This window comes from Drosophila biarmipes, chromosome 2L (assembly GCF_025231255.1).
Source record: "Drosophila biarmipes strain raj3 chromosome 2L, RU_DBia_V1.1, whole genome shotgun sequence".
Lineage (NCBI taxonomy): Eukaryota > Metazoa > Arthropoda > Insecta > Diptera > Drosophilidae > Drosophila > Drosophila biarmipes.
The window spans coordinates 7861358-7886295 of record NC_066612.1 but is presented as its reverse complement, the minus strand read 5'-3'; the positions used below and the strand labels follow the sequence as shown (position 1 = coordinate 7886295).

The following is a 24938-nucleotide window of genomic DNA, read 5'->3' as shown; positions in this document are numbered from 1 at the left end:
GAAGAAGAAGCTGGTGAAAACATAAAGCCAGATCGGGAATTAGCTTCTTGACTGCGCATTTGACCCGAGTGGCAAATGCAAATCATCTCTAATTGTTCATCTCCGTGCCAAAGAAGTCATTTCTGCACAATAATTGACAAGATATGGTGTTCAATTTATTTATTGCACAAATGCTTGAAGGGATAAAATTTACTTAGCTGACACAAGCATAAAATCATAAGCCCTAGACAAATATAATTCGGTCAAGTGGAAGGGCGAACAATTGCCTGTCATTGCCAGTTGCTTTCGAAAATATATTCTATAATAAAGTCAACATTTAAAAGCTTAATCAGAGTCAAGAAAACAGTTTCCCAAACTCATTTAAAAAAGTATTACGGAAAACTCCAACGCAGTCCAGGCTGGAAAACCGCATAATCAAGTTTTAATTATGCATAAATTGTTCGCACACACTGCCAGCCAGCTTTATCAGACACTTGCATAATTATATAAAGTTTCTCTATGACTTACTCTGCATTCGGCAAATCCAGTTTGATATTAAAAATTCGCTCAAGACAAAGAAACATTTGAGGCAAACAGTGAGGAAAACTTGAGCAGCTTCTGAGGCAAGTTGAAGAAATGAAAATGACAAGGAGAAGTTCCTGTTCGGTTCGCTCTTACTCTCTTTTTGTTTTAGCAGCAGACATTGTCTTGTTGAGAAATTGCGCATATTTCCGTTTCCGTTTCCTGCAGAACAGCGTGTGTGTGTGTGTGAGGCCGTCTGGCCGTTTTTGCCAACTCTTTTTGCGACCTGAGCTGCAATTTTGGCTGCCTTCCTGTCGCTTGAATGTCTGCGCATAAATTAAAGGCATACTTTAAACAGAACAACCGCACGGCATATAAATGCAACTTTACGAATTTCAATTTGTAATGAAACATTTGCCGTAACCATGAGTTATTCGCTTAAATATTTATTTATAACTTCTCATCTTTAAACCGGTTGTCCAACATCATGAAGCCTATAATCTGATGACAGAAAAAACCTGACAATTTTTAATATTTTTCGATATTGGGCTGAGACTTTTTTGGTCGTTCGACATTTGATATTGATGAAATTTAGCTTGCATTGGTAAAAAATTTGTTATTTTTGATGGCCACACAAATGGGTAAATATATATACATGTGTGATCAGGTTGGGAAACAGCTTTCAGGCTGTTCAATCAACATGGCTGACGTTTGATGTAAAAACCTTTCAAACGCATCTCGCAGATAACCAGGGCTTTTCGACATATTTCATGATACCCTGCTGGCCAAAGGGTTACAGCAATTTGGTTTTACTGAATAATAAACTATGAATGCTAGAAGTTATATCAAAAGAAAACACTCGTTAAATAGCAACCAAAATTAATATAAATTACTCCTGATTCTATAAAGTTTATTTCTTATTTTTATAAAAGGGTATTTGTCTGAACTAGCCCTTTTATTGCCTACCCCTTGGTTTTTCCTCTTTTTTGTAGACTTTACTACCCGTGTGAATTTTTACCAATATGCGGCATCCTGTTGACTGACTGCCGACTGATTGCGTATACGCGATGTGACAGTTTGCTGAAAATATGTTGCGCATACGCCCAGTCTACCGGCGGCTGCTACACACACTCCCTACGAGAAATAGTTGAACTGTATGCGCTGGAATGTGTAGCCTGCCTGTCCGCCCGAATCAAACCGAATGTGATTTTTAATTCCACAATTTTTGACATTTGAGTTTGCATTTAAATTAGATTTTACGAGGCCACAAACATTGACTACCATCCAATTTGAGGGCTGTCGATTGGCCCGCACATTGGGGTAAAACAGATTGCGTTTGCTGGCATGACAAATGGGATCTCTACTCTCAACCAGCAGGCAGAATGTGCTGAACTTCTGGGTCTCATGTATAGGCAACCAAAACAGTGTGTGTCTGTGTGTTCTTTGCCTTCTTACCACTAATTGAAACATTAATTTGGCCAAATGTCTCAGTCGGATTGAGAACAATCACAATTTGCAAGACATTGTCTTGGCTGCTCGCCCAAGGCTTTCCCACTTTTCGACGATTCAACTTAATTGCATCATCTTCACTCACACACCGCAATCATTTTGCATCTTTGTTTGCTGCCGCTGGTTCAAAAAAAAGAAGAAAAATAAAAACAACAGATGCAGCTTCATAAAATTAAACTTAACCGTGTTGATGATGTTCATTAAACGAACGCAATCATAATTACTGCCGGGGCAGCAAATATTAAACACAAAATGGTGTAAAAATTAATTAAGCCCTAATAGCTGTGAAGCATTTTTTGCAGCCACAAAACGAAGCTTGAGTAAAACACCGACCTAATAATGCATAATTTAAATCGCTTCTTCGGAGTTTAAGGGAGATTGAGTAACCCAATTTAAGCGTCTATAATTAATAACATTATTTTCTTTTATATTCACGTAATTTTGATTTACCCTAACGACTGCCATAACATTTTTTTAATGGAATGAGGGATGAGCTAAATGATACCTCTTTAAAATGTTGCAAGATATTTGTTTTTTTTGTGTCACTTTTATTTCATGAAACAGTTTACCATAACTCCCAGTAAGCTGCTTAGACTATCAGCTCCGAAAACACCAGGCTCTGAATTTTCCATCAACTCTTTATATAATTTTGTATTCCACTTAACAAGCTCGTTCTGTTCAGTTTACATTTTGTTTATTTGGAATTTTTCGGAAAGGAGAAAAATTCGTCGAGAGAACTGCCCCTAAATTCGAACATTTTCAGACAAAATGACTTTTACCTACAAGGAACTAATAGACGTGGCCATTGGCTCTCCGGAATCGGGACATGTTAACTTTTACGCACTGCACGTTTTGCTCACGTGCTTCGCCCAGCGGCTGGAGGTCCTGGATGAGGTCGTCGAGCAGGAGGACTACATGGCCGCCAATGTGCGCATGCAAAGCAGCTTATGTGAGTAAGGAAGTACTATAAAGACCTTTAAAACCTCTTTTTTCCAGTATTTATTTGATTGTTAGTTACAAAAAAAGGCATTTTAAATGAATCATTTATTTTAAAAACGTATATTTTATTTTATTTTATTTATTTTATTTCCTAGTGACCTTGAATAACACCTCGAAGTTCCGTCTGTTTGCTGGCGCGGATGCCGAGGAAGGTGCCGCTGCTGAGCCGGCGGATGAGGCACCAACTGAGGAGGCAGAAGCTTCACCGCCGCCCGCTGAGGAGGCTCCTGAGGCGCCTCCTGCCCCAGAGGAAGAACCCGCTCCGGCAGAACCAGCTCCGGCAGAGCCCGCTCCTGTGGAAACTGGAGCTGCTACACCAGAAGCAGCAGCTTCTACCCACGAACCCACTCCGCCACCAACACCCGCCCACGATGAACCTGCAGCTGCTGAAACGGAGGCGGGATCAGCAAAGGTTCAAATGGAGCAGGCAGCCGATGCCAAAACAGAAGAATTGGCCACGCAGGCCTCGCGGGTCTCCTCAAGATCCTCCACTCGAGAGAAGTCCAGAGTGGATGGTTCGCTGACCAACAATCTAACCCGTCTGGAGAGACGTCTCTCCAAAATCGAATTGCAAAAGGAGCAGGCCGCCATGGAGATGCAGCAGTTTGTGAGCAATCTCACAGGCCAACTAAAGATCACCATGGAGCAGGTGAATAATGTGACCCACTTGCTGATCGATCGCAAACCGAATCCGCAGAGGATAAAGATACTCCGCCACATAGCCAAGCAATTGAGGGTACTGATGGGGACGACAGGGGATGAGATTTCGGTTAGTTGGTCCAGTGGCGAGATTGTGGGGGCCGAGGAGGAGGAGGGCCTGGAGGAGGAGGAGGTCCAGGAGGAGTCCAGTGCGCCCACGGATATAGAAAAACCCGAGGAGGAAGAGGAGCTGGACCTGGAACAGCCTCTTTGCTATTCCCCTGAGAAAATGCTTAATGAACTCCTAGATCTGAAGTCCCAGTTTTGTGCTTTAACTAATAAGGTCAACGAATTGGCAGCTGCCCTGCTGAAACAGGACTCTCAGAGACTCATGGACATGATGAAGGATCTGGGGGAAACTGTGAGGGACATCAAGCTCTACATGGCCAGTAACAAGGAGGTGACTAATGGCATGATGCTTCGTCTCACTGATTGTGTGAGTCAGATACAAATCTTAAAGAAGTCCGCTGCCCATTTGGACGAGGTGAAGATCGATAAGACAGAGGTGGAGCTTTTGCTGGCCGAGAAGGTGGACTTCCAGCAACTGGCCACCAAGGTGTCGCTGGAGCAACTCGAGGAGTACAAGGCCAGACTGGAGCAGATGTTCTGCGAAGTGCGGCACATTGTGAGTTTGAATGAGAAGAATGTCCTGCAGATTATCGACAACCTGCGTATGACATTGGGTATTGATGCCTTGGAGCTGAGTTTGAAGGACTTCCGGGAGATGATCGAGCGGCGGGTGCAGTTGATAGCCGAGGCTTTGCAGAAGTACATGGAGATGACCAACGATGATTGTGCTGCCGCCGCCGGAAGGGTCAAGGTCATGCAGGATTTGGCCTGCCTGGCCTGCGATACCACCTGTGTGATGAGAACTGTGGAGCGATCCAAGGTGCCCTCTCTGCCAAACGCCAAGGGGTCCACTGGTCTGGGCCCCATTGTCACCTATGAACTGGGCCAGATCCGCAAGTCGGGCATCATGGGCTACTATCGGAAGGACGAGTTCCCCCACTCGACGAGTGCCTGGACCAAAGGTGCCTCCGGAGTTCCCATGGTCAAGTGTACTCCGCGTCATGCGGGCGGAAGTCACACCACCCACACCGCCGACGAGCACATGCAGAAGGTCGTGCTTTCCAAGAAGAACACTGGATGGACATAGGATCTAACCTTATGTAAACATAATATTATCACATTGTTAATTTTTGGTAGCTGGACAAAATTAAAAAGGATTGAATTGTTAAAGTCAGATAAATTTGTATTTAATAGAGCTGGAAAAGGTACTAAATGGGGACAGCTTTTAACCTTCATAAACTGTATGTTTAATTTAAAAATATTTAAACATGCCAATTAAATTGGGCTATTTATTGATGCCCATCATAAACATTTGATTTTCAATATTATTCGTCGTATTTTACTATTTTTACAGCTATCATAATATTTAAGAAATATTATATTCTAGTGAGATATGCATTATTTATGCATTGTAAGTGCTCCTGCCAATTGCAATTTACATAACTCTTACAAAATTGACGACAAAAGATTTCGTTGTAAAATAATGAAAATTCACATATTCTCTTGCTCCAGATCCCATGACCACATATTTTAATCTCGGAACACACAAGAACACTACACTTTAGTATTCATTGCATCAACGTATAATTCCATAAGAGAATTAAATAAAATATGTTGACTGTAAGCGATTTATGTTAATGGACTTTTTGGCCAAGAGCATTAATTTTCAAGTTGCCATGGCTGTGTGCGACACTTTGGATTTATCATTGATTGCACTTTTTACTGTGAGGTTTAATTGACGCAGTTACCTACAGCAAATGTGTGAATATACGCAGAGAAATATATTTTAAAACATTTATTTTCGCTTTGCGGCTCATTTAAATTTGGCTTCGCATTGCAGCATTCGAAGCGTGCTTGTGGCAGGGATTGATAAACATTTTTTATTGTTCACATCGGGTGTGAGTTTGTTTTCTGCTTCCGATTCTGGACAACAAATGAATGACTTCAATGGACTGTCATGGATCCTTTTAATGGGCTAACTATTAAATGCATAAATTTTCCATAAATTGAATGGAGCAAACGGTTACAAAACATGACAGGAATAAACATAAATAAATTTCTGGACTGCTTGGTCAAAGGTTATCGACAGGAATGTAAAAAAAAGGTCGCCGCAAATATGGAAAAACTGTCATTTGCCCTTTATTCAAATGTTAACTATAAGGGCGGACATCCTTCAGCATAAAAAATTTAAAATTATTCAGCATATTAGTCAGATGCCATTTACATTTTGAACATGTATAATTGAATTGAAAATATTTAATATTTTTAGTTATGTAAAATATATTTACATCGTTTTAAAAGTGGTATAATTTAGCATGCCTTGCAAGAATATTTATTTAAAACAATTTGACTGCAGAAAACAACTTTCATTTGATGCATTTAGTTCCCTTAAATGGTAAAAACAAGTGCTTGGCATAAAGGCCACATAAGTGAACGCGCAAATTAATTAGAGGCAGCAAAGTAAGCAGAATGAGAAAGAGAGACAACAGCAATGAAATTTTCGTAAAAACAGGTCAGTGCATGAATTGCAAGTAAAATAGGCGAAGCCGGAAGGTGAAAAAAGACGTAATGTAAACAGAAATGACTAAGTCCACCAAATGGCAGAAATAACAGCGAATAGCAAAGTTACACAGAGAAAAAACCATGTTGTGAGTGAATATGTTAATAAATTCCCTAGCGCAGTGTGACCCTGCACAGTGACGGAAATCATTTCAAGCCACTGGTCACTCTGTAAATGTATATGCTTTGAAAGCAAATTTTTATTTTATAGCGTTTGTTTACCCAAATAATCTAAACCTTTATTGTGCATCGATGACAGGCGACTTGAGCAAAAGCGGCAATAACGTCAACAGCAACTCCGTGAATTGTGCAATGGACACCGCAGATGGCGAGAAAGGAAAAATAAGCAAGCAGAGGGAAAAACAAAGACATCGGACAAATAAATTAAAATGCAAATTTAAACGAAAATGAGTGTAAACAGTAAACACTTCAGATTGGGGTCTCAGTGCAAGGCTAAGACGGAAGTCTCTCGATCTCGACATCGTGGAAAGCAAAAGCCAAAAATCAAATCGCGGAAATGACCCAAAAAAATGGCAGACACCGCGGCGGTAAAAAAAAAGCATGGGAATAGTAGAAGATGCGCTATTGTTGTCGCTCTTTGAAGGTCACACTTGGAGTGGGCGGAAAATGGGGGCGGGGGCCGGGGAAAGTGTTGAGCTTGAGCCAAATTGTTGAGCCAATTTCCACGTCTCACTTACCCCATAACCAACTTCGATTGCGGCACTCTGTTATCTCTGTGCGATTTCCCAAGCTCCCATAACTTGACGCTTTGAAACTTTGAAGACTTACCTAAAAAGAAAAAAAGTGATTTTTAGTGATTTATATAAATAGTAGGTGATATTAAGGCGAAAATCCAAAATACGCTTGAAAATTATTTACTGCATGCTGGTTTGTATAGAAAATCTGGGAAGAGGGAAAAATATGTTGCCCGCATTTCCATTTTGCGGTTTACCCCTACCCTCAACCAAAAAAAACCGGCCACAGGAAAAGTTTTGCGACAAAATTCCGGCATTTCTACGCAAAGTCCGATAGAAAAGTTCTTTTGTAACTAAATGGTGATAAACAAACAAAAAATAAAAGACAAATAATTTGTGCAAAATGTTTGTGGTTAACCAATGAAAAAAGTCAAATATTTGTAATGGAGAAGTTTGTGACCGTTCACAGGACTGTAAATAAATATCTTCTTTAATGCAATACATTGATAGAACATGAGAGTATCGACAGAATCCAAAAGAGAACATATATAAGTCAATTTAAAGATTTTATGTTGTGTAAATGTCAAAGTATCAGCCAATTTCAATTTCTATTTCATATTTTCTTTTCGTAAATGGCCAATCTCTGATCTAAAAATAAATTTAAATTTTCTGGTTTTAACACATCATGTGTTGAAAAACAAAATAGAAAATTGAGGATAAATCAAACCAATCTAATGAACAGAAATTCAATGTTGGCTGGTAAAAAATGTAATCAATATCGCAGCTCAGCAGGACGGCTTACATAAGCAAACACAAACACTCTCGCATATGCGAAATCGTTTCCATTTCAAAATAGCCAAATGATGTTTAAGTTGGAATTCAATTTGAAGGCAATAGAACGAGGAGAAAGGTTTTCCATCAGAGTCAGCCGAGAATGGAAGTCAAAATGAATTATTGCTCTTGGGCCAAACTCATTTTGGGCTTTTACGTGCGTATGTGTGCGAGTGTGTTAAATAAACATAAGGGGACCAAAAAAAAAAGCAGAAAAGAAAGGCACTTTCGGCATTATCTTGGCTGCTGTTTTCAACTTTTTTCTGACCCAAAGTAAAATGCCTTGGGCTAGAGATGAAATAGCCTTGAACTGCACAGTTTGACGCAGCTGAGAAACATTTTACTTGAGGTTTGCTTGTATTTGCAGCAAAATGTTTTGTTTTCTTTCCAATATATTTGGTTTTATGCGAACTCTTACCTAAGCAATCGATTGTTATATGATTTATGACGAGGCTGAGGATGCAATCTTTAATTAAATGCACTAACTCAAATCGCTTGTTTTTCATTCATAAATAAACAAAATCCTGCATTCTGGCTTATACAAATTGGGTTGCATTTTATTCAACTTTGTAAAACAATTTTTTTACCTCGCAGGTCCATTAAATCTTTATTTATTTCTATATTTTTAACTCAAAGACATACAAACGAGAGGCATCTTTGTGGCTGTTGCTCTGCTGTTATGACTTGTTTGGGCATTTTTCTGGTCTGAGGGACATTTGCATAAACCGCAAAATCTGCTTGTTTTGAATTAGCATTTTTTGTTGTTGATGCTGATGTTTATTTTTCTTTTTTTTCGGCTGTTCAGGTCCGGCCAATAATTTCTTTGGCTCTGGGCTCCTCATCTCTGGTGTTTTGTCTGGCCTTTGGGCGGTTTAAAAATATATATATTTCAACGAGCTAACTTGCATGTTTTTTTGTCATATTTTTATGTGAGCCACCACAAAAGTGATATATTCGTGGATTTAAATCTGTGTTTTTGTTATTTTTCAGGCCGAAAACCTGTTGCTGGGCAAGTGCAGATAAAGCGAGGGGCGAAATTGGGGGAAGTCTTCCAGCTGGCATCTGGAATATTTATCTTTATTAGCCATTCACTCATGCGTGACTCAAAAAACGAGCACACAAAACTTTTGCCAGCATGCAAAAATTAGATAGGGGCGGGCCACGCCCACTTCGCACACAGGCAGACACAAAGAGACAATGGGTAACTTAATAAGTTATCAATCAAATTTCGTCAATCGTTTCGGGTCAAAGCAATCAATTTGCGTGATAAAGTCAAATGCCTGAACAGGATCCGGTGAAGGATATCTTTTATCTGCCACGCCCTCCTGCCCCTTGCCCTTCGCCACCTTTTCCCTTTCAAACATTTTGGCCACACTTTCTGTTCAATCCTCTCTTGGCCATCAGTTTTTGGCATTGTTTGTCTGACAGTTGTAAAGTGATTTGCTACGTGAATTGGGCGATGCTGTTGGGATCCAGGGGGAATGGGTTATTTTTGGTTGGAGATGAAGGTTACAAGCGCTAGAATTGGAAAATATGATTTGTATACATTAAGAGATTTGCTGTCAGCCCATGGACAGTCAAAGATGATTTATATTGATGCAGAGGATGTGACAGGAGATGTATTATTTTGGCATTGGTCGAGCTATATGCAAAACAGAATAAATGAATAATACATGGGATGCTGCAGTTTGGTGTTGGTCTAATTAGATCCCTGGGGGAATCATGCTTTCAGTTTGCAAACTTTACAGTGTTTGTAATTCGTGTTCGGTGACAATGCTAAGCCAATCGATAGATACTAAGTGCACATCATCTGCATAAAACATAATTACGAACAAGAAGCTTAAATGTAGAATCTGCCAACTCATTGCTTTATCACAGAAAATTCAAACAAATAGCAACGGATTAAGCCAGAGTAAAACAAATTTCCTGTAACTCTTTTACTCAGAACAAGTTTGTAACCATTTGACCCGCTTAAGACCTGACCCAATTCATCTAGTCCATTGAAAAGTAAAAGTTTATGCAAATAAAACGTTACGATGAAATTTCCTAGCTATAAATAACAGTAAAGTTAACAACCAGCAGTAACCATAAAGAGCTAACGTTCCCCAAAAAAAAAGTTCGAATTTCATATCTCAGCCTGTTCCATTCTATCTTAAGCATTTTGATGGCCTCAGACATCGAGACCCAATCACTGTTTGATGTCCGATTTCCGTCCGTTAACCAGTTTCGTGCCAAACTATGCATAATACAATCATAATCATCCGTCTATAGATAAACAGAGCATCTAACCAGCCAGACCCACAAAACCCGCAGCAGAATATTACAATACAAATGTTGTCCCAACAAATCAGGCAATGATAAACAATCATAACAGACTCCTATGGTTACTAGCAAAAGCAATTGAATCGACATTTCGGTATTCGATTTCCTGTTTATGCAACACAACCGACAAAGTTTTTTCCCCAATCGGAACTCATAGAGTTCTAATAAAAAAAGTGACCGAAAAACTTGCCAAGCAATCGCAGAAACTTTTAATGTCGAAGAGTTGAGCAAGTCGCAAGCAAACAAAAAATATGCTAATGGAAAAACATCTACAATGAAGCGTAAAACGTATCTTGGGATACTGACAGAGAAAAAACTCAAATTTAATTAAGCCGCAAAAACCGATTAAAAAGTTGACCAAATGCCAAAAAAAAACTGAAAAATGGCACGAATGGTATGTGATGTTAATGCTTATAAATAAGATGGGGCTTTGGATGGTTAAGATGCTGGTCAGCTTCGATGACGAACCGAAATGATGTGGGTAGGTCATAAGACATACGTAAGTACAGTAAGTTTCAGATTTTTAAAGCCAGCATAAAAAATAATAGTAAATTAAATAATTTCACAAAATGAAAAGCTACATAATTTATTTAATTAAATTTAATTATTTTAAAATAAATGTTATGTGAATAATAATATAATATATGAAAAGTTGTGGATATCGAAAAGATCGATATAAGTGCAAAAGTTATCGACCAATTTTGTTTATGTGAAAACTATCTGAAAAATATATATCCAAATTCTAACTTTATGCCACTCACTGTACCCTCAAATATTTCGAGGAAGTGCTTGAAACGTGAGTTTTACAATTTTTTATCGATTGCCTCAGCACGCAAAGCCAAGGTCAGCATCTCTGGCATGAAGCATCAATGACAACTAATCAATATAAGACTGTAGAGGCATCAACGAAAACAGCAAATAAATTATGCTGCCCGTTGAGTGGAATCTCTTGAGAGGGAAACTCAAGCGACTCTCGTGTATCTTGAAGATGCCAAGACGATGAAGATATGTATGGGAATGGGATTTGGGGGCTGGATATGAAGATGGGATGCTGGGTCAAGTGTGACCAACCAAGTGAGTTGTAAACAAATGTGCATACCTTGCCGCTTATGCTTATGATAAGCAGCATTGGGGGAATGAGGTTGCCCACTGAGCTAGGTTCCAGTTCCTGTTATTTTCGGGTTCCCCACCATCTATCCTTCCATCATGCCAACTCTTTTTTATTCCATCTTGGTCGGCGTCCTGTCCCCAAGCAAATAAACTTAAGTGCATTGGCTCGTAAGCTTCAGCTCCACTTGAGTGCTTGTTAAATGTAAAGTGTATATGTGCGTAGATATTTTAGAGTTGGGAATGCGTTCGGGTTCATTTGTTGGGGGAGCTGTTGTATTTCGGTCTGTCTAGCAGTTTCTAAATTGCTTCTGAAGTGCGTAAGAGTGTACATCGATGTAAGTGTCATTCATGACACACAAATTGTGCAAAGCGAGCAAGTGAACAAATTGAGCGAATGTAGGGACAAGGGAATTGAATTAATTATTGGAATTACGAGAATTACAGAGGTTTTCTGATGTAATAATAATTTGTATCACCATAAATATTTTTAATAATTTTTTTAGCTATATAAAAGTTGCATTTCGATTTCAACGCCTCTGTTCATTTTCAGCTGAGCATTTGTATAAGAAAAACTACTGCAATTTGTACTTGCATGTCCCAAATCACTTTCTTCAACCTGCAAACTCTCTCATCATTTGCCGCACTTATGTCGGATCATTAGTGCAAAGTATTTCTTTTATCTGGCGATCAAAGAAATTAACTAATTTGCTGGCATTTGTGCGGCAGAGCACAGTGAGGTTGTCATTGACATTGAAAGTCGTGCCAAATGTTAATTAAGTTCATCAGTAAAATAATAACCCAATAAAAAAGCGAGTGAGCTCGCACAATGAAGACATCAAAAAGCATTACAAAAATGTAACAGCTAAATAAAAAGATGCTGCGAAGGCAGTGAAAATAGCAGAGATACAAAGCGGAGCAGATGGACAGACTCTTGACTTCACTTTTGCTCTTTTTTCTGCATCTTGCTTTACTTTTGTTTTTAGCGCCGCGGACCGAAGATGAAAGCAAAATTTCACTGAATGTCAGTGAGATGAACTGGAGTGAACTGAAAATGAACTGCGGTGATCCAGCGCTGAACTGCCATGAACCGAAAATGAACCAAAGTAAGCCGCAATTACGCTGAATAACAGTATTTTCATATTTATGGTACCATTTTGCTTCATTTTTGTCGTTGTTTTTGCTGCTGTTGCTGGTGCTGTAATGACAGTGCAATTTATGATAATTTCTGGCCAAGGCCATCGTGCAATAAACATAAATTCCAATTAAGAGCCAACATTTAAAACATGGAAAAAGTACAGAAAAGAGCAGAAAACAAAGCATTCGAGTCAAGAAGAGGTCAAAACCGTTGATAAATGTCCATGTCTTTGGGGCCAAACTAGGTAAATGTAAACGTACAAATTTTCTCGATGTCAAATTATATTGAAACTAATAAATTTGACAGGCCATAACGAGCTTTCTGTTGGGCGGAGACCTATACAAAAATTGACTTGTCAATGCTTCATTTTGGTTTTTTATTTTCCTGGTTTCGTTTTTCTTGTTGTGGTTCAGTTTATTGTGTGAAACAAGTGAAAGTGTCAACGCCAGGGAAATGATAAATGACTGAAGGAATATGCTGGGAAACGGGGGAATCGAGGGTGCAGATAGATACAGTGCTGGGTAAATAACGAGAGAGAGAGGGGAAGAAACGGTTACCGTCCAATGCGGCGTATACGTTATTTATGTCCTGGACGAAAAACTGCAGAGGGGAATTGCGTTATGCAAGGACTTTCACTAGCATCACAACAAGTACATGGCGGATTGCCGCAGTAAAATTGTGAACTTCGTAATAAAATATACAACATCTAGTTCATGTTTAAACTTTATTCAATCCTAATTTGGTAAATTAAAAATAAATACACCCCATCTAAGCACATCTACAATTATCACCAAACTTAGGTTTACGGATCATTAAAAAGAAAGTTTCTCAAACGTTTTAAGCCTCTGCATAAATCTTTTAGTTTCCAAAAGCCAACACTTGCCTTAATAGTTGTGAATAGCCTACTGGCGACCCATAAAGGAATCCTGTCGCGTTTTCACTGGGGTCACACATTGTAATAAAGTAAATACGCCAAAAGAGACGGGGCTGCCAGAGGGTCCTTATCTAGGAATAGAGCACGGGTGCCCAGATAACCCAGCCACAAAACTCATGGCGAACGCGTGCTCAGAATAATGAATAGAGTTTTGTGGATATGGTTAGTGGGTTAAGGGGGAGGCTGGGTTAACTGGAGAGGGAAATTATTTGCCAACAGTTGTCAGACTGAAGGGGAACACACTCGTGGATAGGTAACTTAAGTGCAAAATAAAATCCTCATAATACCTCAGGAGCATTTAACCTTCGTAAATCCCATTTGTACTATATAAAATGTATAATTATGTTACGCACTTTGCCGCTGAGTAGGTGGAAGCGGCTTTAGAATTTGCAGATCTTTTTGTACTTTGTCTACATGTGCAAGTGCTAATTTCTGTGGCCAACTTTGTGCGGCCATTCACAATTCTTTGAGAAAGTTTCACAAAAATCTCTCAAAAGCAAATCGTTGTGAAGGTGCTAAAGCTTCGCCCTGAAATGTTTGCTCAGCAGATTCGCGAGGTGAAACGAAATGAAATCTATTCAGCGTAAAAATGTCTTGTTAATGAACATGGCAGTAAAAGATCTTTGGTTGTCAACTGGTAGACAGGTCTTTAAAGAAATTTCACTAATTTGATTAGCAAATAAAGGCTTTTGCTAAAGGAAAGTGGTAAGAAAAGGTTTAAAAAGGCGAACCACAAGATTATATTATTTTTTTTTTGGGTCTAATCCGAAATTAAAATAATAAAATTATCTTTCCAAACTTTAAAATTAATATGTATCTTCAATTAATGTATATCACTTGAAATTCCTTTTAAAAGTAAAAAAGTAGATCTCTTTATTTCCAACAACCATTTTCTCACCTGAATAATTTGTAGATAAAAAAGTCATAGTAAATATGGGAACATGAAATTCAGAGCAATGCGTTGGCCCCAAACCGAAAGCCCCAACTTAGGGCTAAAGTCGAGTCTTTGACCCGATCTCTGGCGGCGCTAACAAACAACTCCTCCCCCTTTTGAGTCCACCCTCTCGTTGGCAATCAAAAGCATCGTTTGTTTTGGACTCATAGACTCTTCAACTAAGCGAGATGGTACAATGAACTTTGCTAGACTGAGCTGAGTGGGAGATTTGGTGGGGGTTTTGGGTGGAGGAGCGGTAAGGTTTGTCGACTTGTGTAATGCAAGGCAAGCAGAAACATCACAGAGGAAAAAGGGGGGGGTAAAAGGGCGAAAAACGCGAACAGGACAAGCCTGCACTGAGAAAAAGAATCATCATAAATATAGGGACCATGCAAATACAATTTCTAGATTCAGTCAAAGTTTAAAAATGTATTTCAAGAAGTAAGAGTGACCAGGCGTAAGGCAAAAGCTAAGCAATTAGTTTATGGTAAATGTGACCAGAGTCAAATCTGAGTGTGGCTTAACCTTTTGCGTATCTGCTTATTTTCCGTTTTTCTCAGACTTAAATATAATATTTAATATTAATAATTTTCTAAAAGTATGTTAAATAATTGACTTCCTTTTTTAGTAGAGTGTTCCGGCTGCTTCTTCTTTTTGCTGCGTCGACTGCGGCTGTTTGCATTTAAATTTTTCACATTCAATTCATTTGAGGCTCGGCACTGCACACAAAAAAAAAATTGCAGTAGCAGCAGTAGAAGAAGAAAACAGCAAACAAAGTTACAAAGGCAAAAGGGTAACGAGTGGAGGAGCGGGCAGAGAGTGGGGGCCAAGTTAAATGCTGCAAAAATGAAGCTAATACTTATGTTGCAACTAGGGCTACTCCGACCCCTCAAACGCCCCCCTTTTCATATGTATGCATCCCTCACCTGCAATGACTTGCGGGCTTCACATCATCATACTTTTTTCATTTGGCTGTTACCTATTGTTTACGCCCTCCGGTGTATTGTGTGGGCGTGGCAAACACATGAGAATTCAACGTCCCAGCTAAAGTGTGTGTGCTGTGTTTGTGCGTGTTCCCATTTTATTCAATTCGCTAACTTGCTCTTTTGTGAAAGACGGAGCAACTCCGTCTCCCCTTGCGGTCGTTTAAAGACTCCAAATGGTCCATCAAAAGAGCCAACGAAAATTTTCTACATAAATTAATGACCAAAGGTGAGTCTTAGGTGCGACTAGGGGGTAGTTAGAGTGACCAGAGGCAAGAAGAAAGTAGATTATGAAAATGGCAGGAGACAAAGTAATTAAGTGAGAAAAAATACAAAAAGAGAAAATTTAAAAAGGGGTGAAAGTTCAAAGAATTAGTGTGGCCAAAGTGTAATATTTTCAGAAGTACTGTAAGAAAAAGGCATTCATGAATAAAGCCAAGTTCGTGTTAACAAATCCTCTTAGTTAAGCCATTACGCCATGAACTCTTGTTTCTGGCTGGAAATTGAAACATTTCTCCACTTGCTTTTAAAGAGAGTTTGGGGTTTTTCTGACTTTTTTTTTGCCAGATCTCTTATTTTCTGCACCTGAGAGTGAGCAGAGTACCGTACACTCTGCAACTGGCTAACAAGCCAACTATGTGTAGCTAACGTTCAAATGGGCACACACCGAGGCAGCAAGAACAACAACTGCATCTACAGCAATGTCAGCAGAATCGGAATCAGGATGAGGAGGATGGTCGGACTCCCACTGTTGGCCAAAAACCCCCTCGCAGCTTGGCTCTATTTCAGCGGCAGAATGGCAATGTGTGTGTGCATAGAGGAGGCCACAACGGTAAATCATCACAGACACTCGCAAACACACAGAGCTGCATACAGTCAACTGGCAAACACACGCAAGCCCCGCGGTTTGATGACGACAAAACTCGCCAGCTGCCACCGACTATCCCCATCACCTTTACATGCTCTTTACGGCACAGTTCAATGTTTATTAATACCAAGAAAAAGACATGGGCAGGGAAAATACGAATCAAAAATACTCTTCTAAATATTTGGACAGCAACTTTTTATACGTTATCTATTATAATTTATGATCAATTTAATAAGTTTCTATCAAAATTGAAGCTTTAAAAGTGATTATGTAACAACCTAGTCGACAAGCAAATCAATAATTTTAAATTTGTAACAATTTTAGTGTGACCAGAGTTATATTTGAGTATGCTTAACAGTAATATTATAAGAATTTCATAGGTTTCTCTCTTTATCAAGTGTGAAACTGAAAATATTACAACTACATTTTAAAGATATAACTTGTAGTGTTTTAATTCCTTTTACCACTCGTATTTGGCCCCAAAACTTTAAATTCCAGGCAGATAAAGTTATCATTTTAGTGCCTTAGCTGCCCCTCAAAGTGCTCCTTTGGACCCACTTGAGCCCGGCTCTCCATCAAAATCATAATACTCCGGCCACTCAAGGCCATCAAACGAAAGAGACGGCCAAGTGGGAGTGAGATGGGGAGAATTTGTGGCAGAAGGAGAGGGGGCTAAAAAGAAAACAGTTCGATTGAATGTCTTTTGTATGTGGGTCAGCAGTGCAGTCGGCGTCGACGGAGGCAGCGGCTGTGGCCGAGAACGGTTAAGCAAACAAGTGAGTGGAACTTGGGTGGACAAGTGCCGGTGCCCATGGTCCCGAATAGGAGGCGGCGGGCGCAGGAGGGCGTGTCCGATGGGGGAAACTTGTTTTTAATCGTTGTCAATGGCCAAAACGTCGGGTATCCCGTTCGCCGGCTGCGGTGGAGGTTCAGGAAGAGAGCACATGGAGAAACTGTATTTGCTGTCCAAATAAACAAGACAAATTACATTCCTCATAGCAAATTACAAATTTAATTAAATTGAAAATGTTGAAATGTTTTTAGGAAGGAACGATATAACAATATTAAGGATTGAAATAAGGTCGAAATAATGAAATTGTTTTTTCTTAGGTACAAATATTATATAGGTCATATAGGTTCTTAAGTATAATAGTTAATATATTTAAAAATGGTTGGCCTATTTATTTTTAATTTTCAATAAATAAAAAACTAAATACTGAATTTAGATACCTTAAAAAAGATATGTAAGATTTTATCCTTAAAAACCTTTAAGAATAGGTTGTGTGGTAATTTCAAAAGTAGAGAAGGTCCTCCAAATTAGAGTTTTTCCAGTGTAGCCGCATAAGAAATAAAAAGATTTTGAGATGTGGATGAGAGGGCTGGTGGGATTTCTCTGGCTATTTGCAGGCCAATTTTCAGGCTGCTGCAGTTGGGGACTTGTTTTCCGTGGCTCAAACAGGTTGCACTGTTAGTTGCACTGATTTCGTTCGCTGGCTGATCGCCGTAAATCAAAGAGTGTCCCTGGCCCCCTCCGCACGGCTCATGTCAAATGGAATAATTACACAAGTGGCACAATTTTTTGCCCCCCATTTCGCCAGTGAAAGATATCGATGGCGATAAATGTGTCGGCTCTAATATAGCTGTATTTAGTGGCATGAATCACTAACTGCAATCGTTTACGCTTAGTTATACCCATGCATACACATAAACTTTTAATCGTGACTGCACACACTCTCCGGTTTGTTTTGGGAATTTTTTCCTTTTTTCTTTATTTTTTAGTGCCTTGCTTTTGTATTTCCAAATGATTGCCTGCAATTTAGTTCGTGCTCGTCGATTTCGGTCTTTATTTTTTTGGCTCCCCTTGCATTTGATTTTGGTTTAGTTTTTTTTTCTCGTTTTCCATGGTATTTAATACGCATGACTTCAGCTTGAATTTTCGTAGCTTTGGCTTTGTTATTTATTTACGAGTATGTTGTAACTCCTGTCGCATTTGTGTTAAGTGTTGGAAGCCCTTTTGGTGTTGATTGGATTATGTAAAAAAGGTTGGACTATAAAGTGATAAATTGAAAACAGAATATCAATATAAATACAATCGTATTTAGTTCAATATTAAGGAGGGCAGAAAAAGTAAATAATTCAGTCTGCAGGCAATTGTTTAATTGTAATAAAGCCTAACATAGTTTTTGTTGATGGGGTTCTATAGTTTACCAAGATTATATTTTGTTTTTTATGGGTAAAACAAATAGTTATATGTACTGACATATATTTGAGAATATTTAATTAATTACTGTGCTCCACTTTAAGTGAATTTTTTATTTTATTTACAGAACATTGAAACTATCTAAGATGCTATGCTATGTAGCACACGTTTTTCTAATTCCCAACATTGTTTACTCCTTGCCTGCTGTCCATTTCAATTGCTCCTTAATGAGTGCCATATAAATTGCATTCCCCCAGCTCATTTCGTTCCGGAATATGTTCGCCCCTGGGGTGCCCGATGGCCCAAATACACAGAAATGAGTGCAGCCGGCTTGCAGGTTCCAAATGCCCCAACTTCCCCAGACAGGCAAACAGGCCAACTATGTTTATACATTCGACTTGCGTTTGCAATGGCTGTACAAACTGTACAAGTCAATTGAAATTGGTATCGGAGAATGAAGCCAAGTTGAAAAACGGTCTCAAATAGGCATATAAACATCGGCAAATTGCCAATGGAGTAAACGGCGGCACGGAATCTCATCTCAGTTACCGCATCATCAAACATCATTATTATGTCTTGGCCGAGTCAAAGAGAAGAAAACCCGAATCTCGAAAAAAACAAGTCAATCGAGTTGGGGAATTGGATAGCTCTTTGGCTTCGAGCAACTGACCAACAAACAAGTTGAAAACGTTGCTGGGAAGCGTAACTAAATGCCGAAAAATACCGAAAATCAAAAAGCGTGGCAACAACGCTTCACAGAAACATCGGTGGCATCCACCACTCTTGGCCATTAACGGTTAATCTGGGCTCTTCAGCAATTTACGCGCCATACGACGGTCGAATCTGCCAATCCGTGTCACATACCAAACTATATTACTTATGTGCGTGCCCCATTACACTCGACAAAAGAGAGGGAAAGAGGCGAAAATTGGTGGGAAAATCGAAAGCGTTTCGAATGGGGTTTTCAAATCAAATTGTGGTTGGTGATTTTGATCAGAAAGATGTATCTTATATACATCTCATAGATGTAGATACATCTGATCAAAACTTCCATAAATTAAAAACTTCATTGGGACAAATGAAAATTGCTGGATGATATTGGTTATAGGAAAGACTCAATAATGTGCCATCATCAAATTTTGTAAAAAGTATAGTATGATTTAAAAAAAATTCAAAATCATTTTTTTGTTATATACGGATTAATGAATTTTATTTTCTTTTTAATATTTTTAAACAAAACAAAAACAAAAAAATATTAATAAAAACACAATTTTTTCAGTGTAATGTGGCACAGCCCGTGTTCGAAACAGAATCCCCCAAGTGCCATTCCGCAGTGACATGACCTGACCTTCTGGCGGCATTCCTCCGGCAATTAGCCGCGTTTATGGCTCTGTTTTGTTGCCAGTTTGCCCGATTGCCGTTGACGCAGCTTCTGCTGTTGTTCTGCAGTTAAATGTTGCATGCCACATTTGGCACACATGACAAGCGACATGTGTTTCTGATATGCCAATAGCCAATGGACATTTCCGGCCCCTTGGTCCGCCGCCACGCCCCCTGCGGCTGGGGCGACCATTATGGCTAATTAATGAATTTTCGCACAGGATTTTCCGCAGGACCTTTCCCCAACATCCCATCATCGTCGCCGCCTTAATTGGTTATTTATTTTGTTTTATGCGCTATTTTAGTGTTTCACTTGTGTGTTGATCAAATGTTTCTAATTTTAATTTGGTTTCCCTCTCGGGTTCCTCGCTTTTTTTGCCATCTTAGCCGGGTCATTGGGCTAAAAATTAATGGCCCAGCTTAATGGGTCATTTGAGAGAAGTTCGTAAAAGTGACACACACTCGTAATTAGTTGAAATCTCTTTGGGATCGCAGTGGGTCAGAGTTTGGGTCAATGTGGAGATTGTGTCTACATTTTGGTTCAAAATTAATGGACTTGTTTAGAGGGTTTACCTGTTATGTTTGTATTTTTGCTTGTCTGCTCAAAGAAATTTACCTGGAAAGAGAAGAATTGAAGCTAAATTAGTAAAAATAGTTAGAACCCATATTCCTATATGTTCTTAAATTGCATAGCAAATTTACCTTTTATTTAGAAACGTGCTAGACTATTGCTAACATGCTAAGGAAAATATTTAATTGTTCTATACTTTTTAAAACAGAGGCAAATTTACATAAAAATTGCCTTAGCCGTTCAAGCGTTTTTCACTTCCATCAAAAATCCAAATTGAAATTTCCATCTCTCGCCCGAAATGGCAACAACAATGAAAACAATTTGACGTTGCATAACACTTAATGACAAAAGGGTAAGAGTTTTCTCCGTCAGAAGAAAGCTACCGGCATATGGGAAAGACAAAAAAAATGCATAAATTTTTCGTGCAATATGCATATTAAATTCAATAAATTTCCTACACAGAAAGCAGGGGCGGCGTTCAAAGGGGGACAGACAAGCTGCCGACAGTGAGCTATGGCTAAAGGATATGCACAAGGATAGCAGCTCTCAAATTGATAGACATCTATATGTAGCGAGCAAGGAAAGGCGATAGATGCTTCGAGTGGAATGCAACTTACTGAGCTGCTCTGCACAGGGAATAAAAATCAGGAATTGGGTACTTAAAATATCCATTTCGGAAGTTGATTGTCAGGATGATTGCGTTATAAAAATTGAAATATGAAAAGATAGCATGCTTTAAGCTTGCGAAAAACGCAATTGGAGCGAGGAACTTTGATATAAAGATTGTTGTACGCATTTATGTCTTGCTTAACTTGTTTTAAAGGAAATATAAAAATGTATAATTGCTTAAAAGTTGTTGAATAAATGATATTTTTAAGTTTTATTTAAATATTACATTTGTCGTGTTAAACTTTACTTATTTTTGGTCTCCCTACATTTATTATTTTTCTTTGAGTGTTCGATTGTCAAACACTTTTGCTCTTTTGCCCGAGCGACAAAGTTTATTTAGCCCTTGACTTGGGAATTTGTAGAATTTTTTCTTGCCCCGCTCGTCCTTGAAGGAATACCGACTAAAAAAAAAGCAGACACTCAGGAAAGGTGAGTGGCATTGCGGCGTTGAGGCCGCGCAAATATGATGATGGGCACTAAAAATAGTTGCAGAATTCGTCTGATTCCTGCATTTCCATGGAACCAATAATCATTAACAATACGGTGGCTAATAATAGAGCTGCCAAAGCCGCTGTCACGCCCACTCCTCAATTTAGGATACGATTCCGGTTCAGCTTGGCAAAAATTGGCGAAACATTTAATTAAATAACAGACAGCAAAGGGGGAAAAATCTGGATGCGGATTCATTGCTTTGTGCCTCGCGTTTCCGATTGCTTTTGCTGGGCAAAAATAGTTTTGCCTCGAAAATTGCAAAATTCAAAATAACAAATTGCATCGACTGCCAGTGTCCTTCAGAACCAGGGGAATCGGGACCTCCGCCCTCCCCACATTTCCGACTTGATTTTGTTGTTTTTATTGCCTTTCAATAGCTGCGCTGCGGTCGTCAACTTTTGCCGATTGGCAGGCGGCAACCGCAATTGGTTCTGCTGCTGATGCTACTGCTGAATGTTGCTGCTGTAGCTGCGATGTTGCTGCTGTCGCCGCGATGTTGCTGCTGTCCAAAGCTGTGACTGGACGATAGTCTCTCCCCATACCCCCACCCAAAAATGTTGGGGGAATCAAATAGAAAACAGCCAGCGAAACAAAGCAAGTCCTCTTAGTGCCAGGGGCGTCGTTAGCGAAAATTTATAACATAGAAAAGGCAAGCCGGCGATAGCATTTCTGCGGCGGACTGCAAAGGGTTTCGATGGGCGGCGAGTTTCCAATCAATGGCAAATGTGAGGTGCAGGAAATGGGTTCTTTGCCCGATCATCTGCTGGGGATTCGATTGAGCTTGCAGATTTGTAAGGCTACCCAACTGGGCACAGGAAGTAACCAAAGCTTAAGTAGAAGTCTCATTTTTTATATGCTTCCCATATCTAATCGATTAAAACTCTTAATTAAAATTATCTGTGAAGTTATATTATTTTATTTTAAAAGTGTTAGTTATATTTTTCATGGTTTAAATATTAAATTTTTAAAGTCCAATATAACCCGTTTTTTCTGGCAATTTGTGGTCTTCTTTGTGCTGAGATATAAACATAAATTAAATTTCAAAAATAAATTATCTTTGGTTCAACCTTTTCTAAAGTGGGAACTTACATTTTTGAACTTCACTAACCGAATGTGCTTCCCAATTTTCTAAGCTTCCAAAACAGAGCTGTACTTCTGCAGTACTACAAGGAACTAATGTGCAAAATTCATCGGACCTTTTAGGGCCTCTTCCATTAAGCCCCTCACTTGAAACTCCCCGTATTGCACTCCATAAAGGGCTTAAATACACTTTTGCTTAGGCACTCGTATATGCGAGTTCGCTCCTCTATCTTTCTATTGTGCAATCATAAATCAAAGCGCCCGGTTGCCGCCCACTTTTGATGTCCGTTGTAATCCGGGGCTTAACATTCTCCACACTGTGCTGGGAGCTCTGCCTGTGCACATGTGAAGGCGGAACCCGAATCCGAGTTTCCAGCCCCGAAAATACTGACAACGGCTTAGAGTCTCTATGGTCTGGTCTTCCTTGCTCTTTGGTCTGAACCGCGAATGCAATTAAATAGAATATATTGCCGCCTCACAAGGTCGCCTGCTCCCTGTCGCCCAGTTCCTGTGGTTGCGAGCTCTCCCCACCCTTTTAGCCCTTTAGCCTGGCCTAAACTGAAACTCAGCCGACTGGCAATAACTCAGGGAGTTCCTGCTGCTGCTGGACGTAGTATTTTTTCTCTATTTTTTTTTCGGCCGCTTGTTAAGTAATTTTGTTAATAGCTGCACCAGCAGCAACGGCTTCAATAAATCTTTTTGTGCGGCTGCCACAATTCGTTGCACATTTCATGCTCTCTTTGCCAGTGCCTCTTGGGCTATAACTATTAAATGGAAACTAGTTCACTCCACTCTAGAAGGCTCAATCGAGTGCCAGCACCTCCCACAAGGCATAAGCCCAAGAGGAAAAAAAAACGAAATAAAACAAGCGGCAAATATCTGAAATAAAATACAACTAAAATCGCTGCACGCATACGAGCGACTGGGAAAAGACTAAATTACTCTCCACTGACTTTCACCAATTTTTAGCAAGCTTCGATTGCTAAAGAGTAAAAAAACTGGCAACCAGACTGCAAATAACAATACTACAAATTATAACTTTGTCTTGCCAACTCAGAATAAACACAGCAGAGGGAAAAATAACAAGTGCAGCGGGCTGCCTAATTGCTCTGCGCTATTTGGAGAGAGTGGTTTGATTTTCATAAAACAAAGTCTGGTTCAGCAAAAGAGTGAGAGTAAAGGTGATGGATTGTGCAGCATATTTTCTATTTTTCAGTATTTAGCTCGCCATTGACTCGTGGCGGACTTCGAAATCACGATCATCTTTGATCCCTGACTTGAAAACGTGGTCTGGTCATCTCTACTTTACTTTTCCTTATAACATGTGAGTAGGAAAACTATTCGCACGATTGATATTACGAAAAAGCAATAGCGTGAGCTGTGATGACTCTTGAAGTTTTCGAAAAGAGATGATTTAATGATAAATTTTTATAAAAACTAAAAAATGTTTTATTCGGATATATAAATTTAAAAAAGAAAACTCCCTACCATTTTAGCAAGAGTATAAAAAATGTGCATGTTTTTCTGACAAAAATTAAATCATCTCCCTGCGTCCTCTCACTAATTGCATTTCATAACTTTGCTTTTCAGCTGTCTCTATTTTTTAGCCCATTGCTATTTTTTCCAGTTACTGACCCCTGTCCGACGAGTTGGCCAAAAGCCTTTTTGTTGACCCACTGCCGCTGACAAAATTCACTAATTTTCAGTGGCGGAAACGGATTTTGAGTCGCTTTTGTTTTCGCAGTTGTTTTTCGAGTTGATTGCTGCGATTACTGGCTGTCACCCTTTTTTTTTTAGCTGTGCGCTTGCCTCTGTCGTAATTTACACCTGTTGCACCTGCTGCAAACACTAAATGCACACAAAAGTTTACACAAATTTTCAGGCCAGCATAGGCCAACATCGCGGTCTCGCAGACCCGAGTCTTGGCTAAATGGAATTTAATTATAAAATAATTACACGCTCATTTGTTGGCTTTGCTTTAATTGTTTGACGTTTGCTTAATTTGCCTCATTAGAAACTATGTTTTGTGGTTTTTTCGCTGCTGCTATTTTCTGCGATTTCCCATTCGGGTCAGTCTGGATTCGCATAATTTTTCCAGGCATTTTTTGTTTGTTTTATATTTGAAAACCCAACTCGACTCATTTAAATTGGTTTAAAGCGGAGACTTTGGCCAACAGTTTGTTTTATTTGCTAACTTTTTGGTATTTGTACTTCATTAAAATGGGTCTGTTTTTGCTCGACTTTAGTATGTGGCAAGGTAAGCCAGGAAATAAATTAAATACGAAAAAGCCACTGAGAATTGCCGACTTAATTGTTGCGTATACGCAGCGTTGCACAATGCACTTCAGGTAGGGGTTCAGCCAAAGCCGCTTAGCCTTTGTTTTATTTTGTTTGCTGG

The 24938-nt window shown here is 39.3% G+C and overlaps 2 protein-coding genes across 7 annotated transcripts in view; one reads left to right on the top strand and one right to left on the bottom strand.

The window, feature by feature from the left end:
• LOC108027765 (leucine-rich repeat and fibronectin type-III domain-containing protein 2) overlaps positions 1–24938 on the bottom strand; it is a 53726-nt gene that overhangs the window by 18960 nt on the left and 9828 nt on the right. The gene's annotated exons all lie outside the window — the stretch shown is intronic.
• LOC108027768 (uncharacterized) lies at positions 2640–4947 on the top strand. The gene is made up of 2 exons (XM_017099330.2): positions 2640–2959; positions 3105–4947. The coding sequence occupies exons 1-2, from the start codon at positions 2779–2781 to the stop codon at positions 4862–4864; spliced, it is 1941 nt and encodes a 646-aa protein (XP_016954819.1). The 5' UTR covers positions 2640–2778; the 3' UTR covers positions 4865–4947.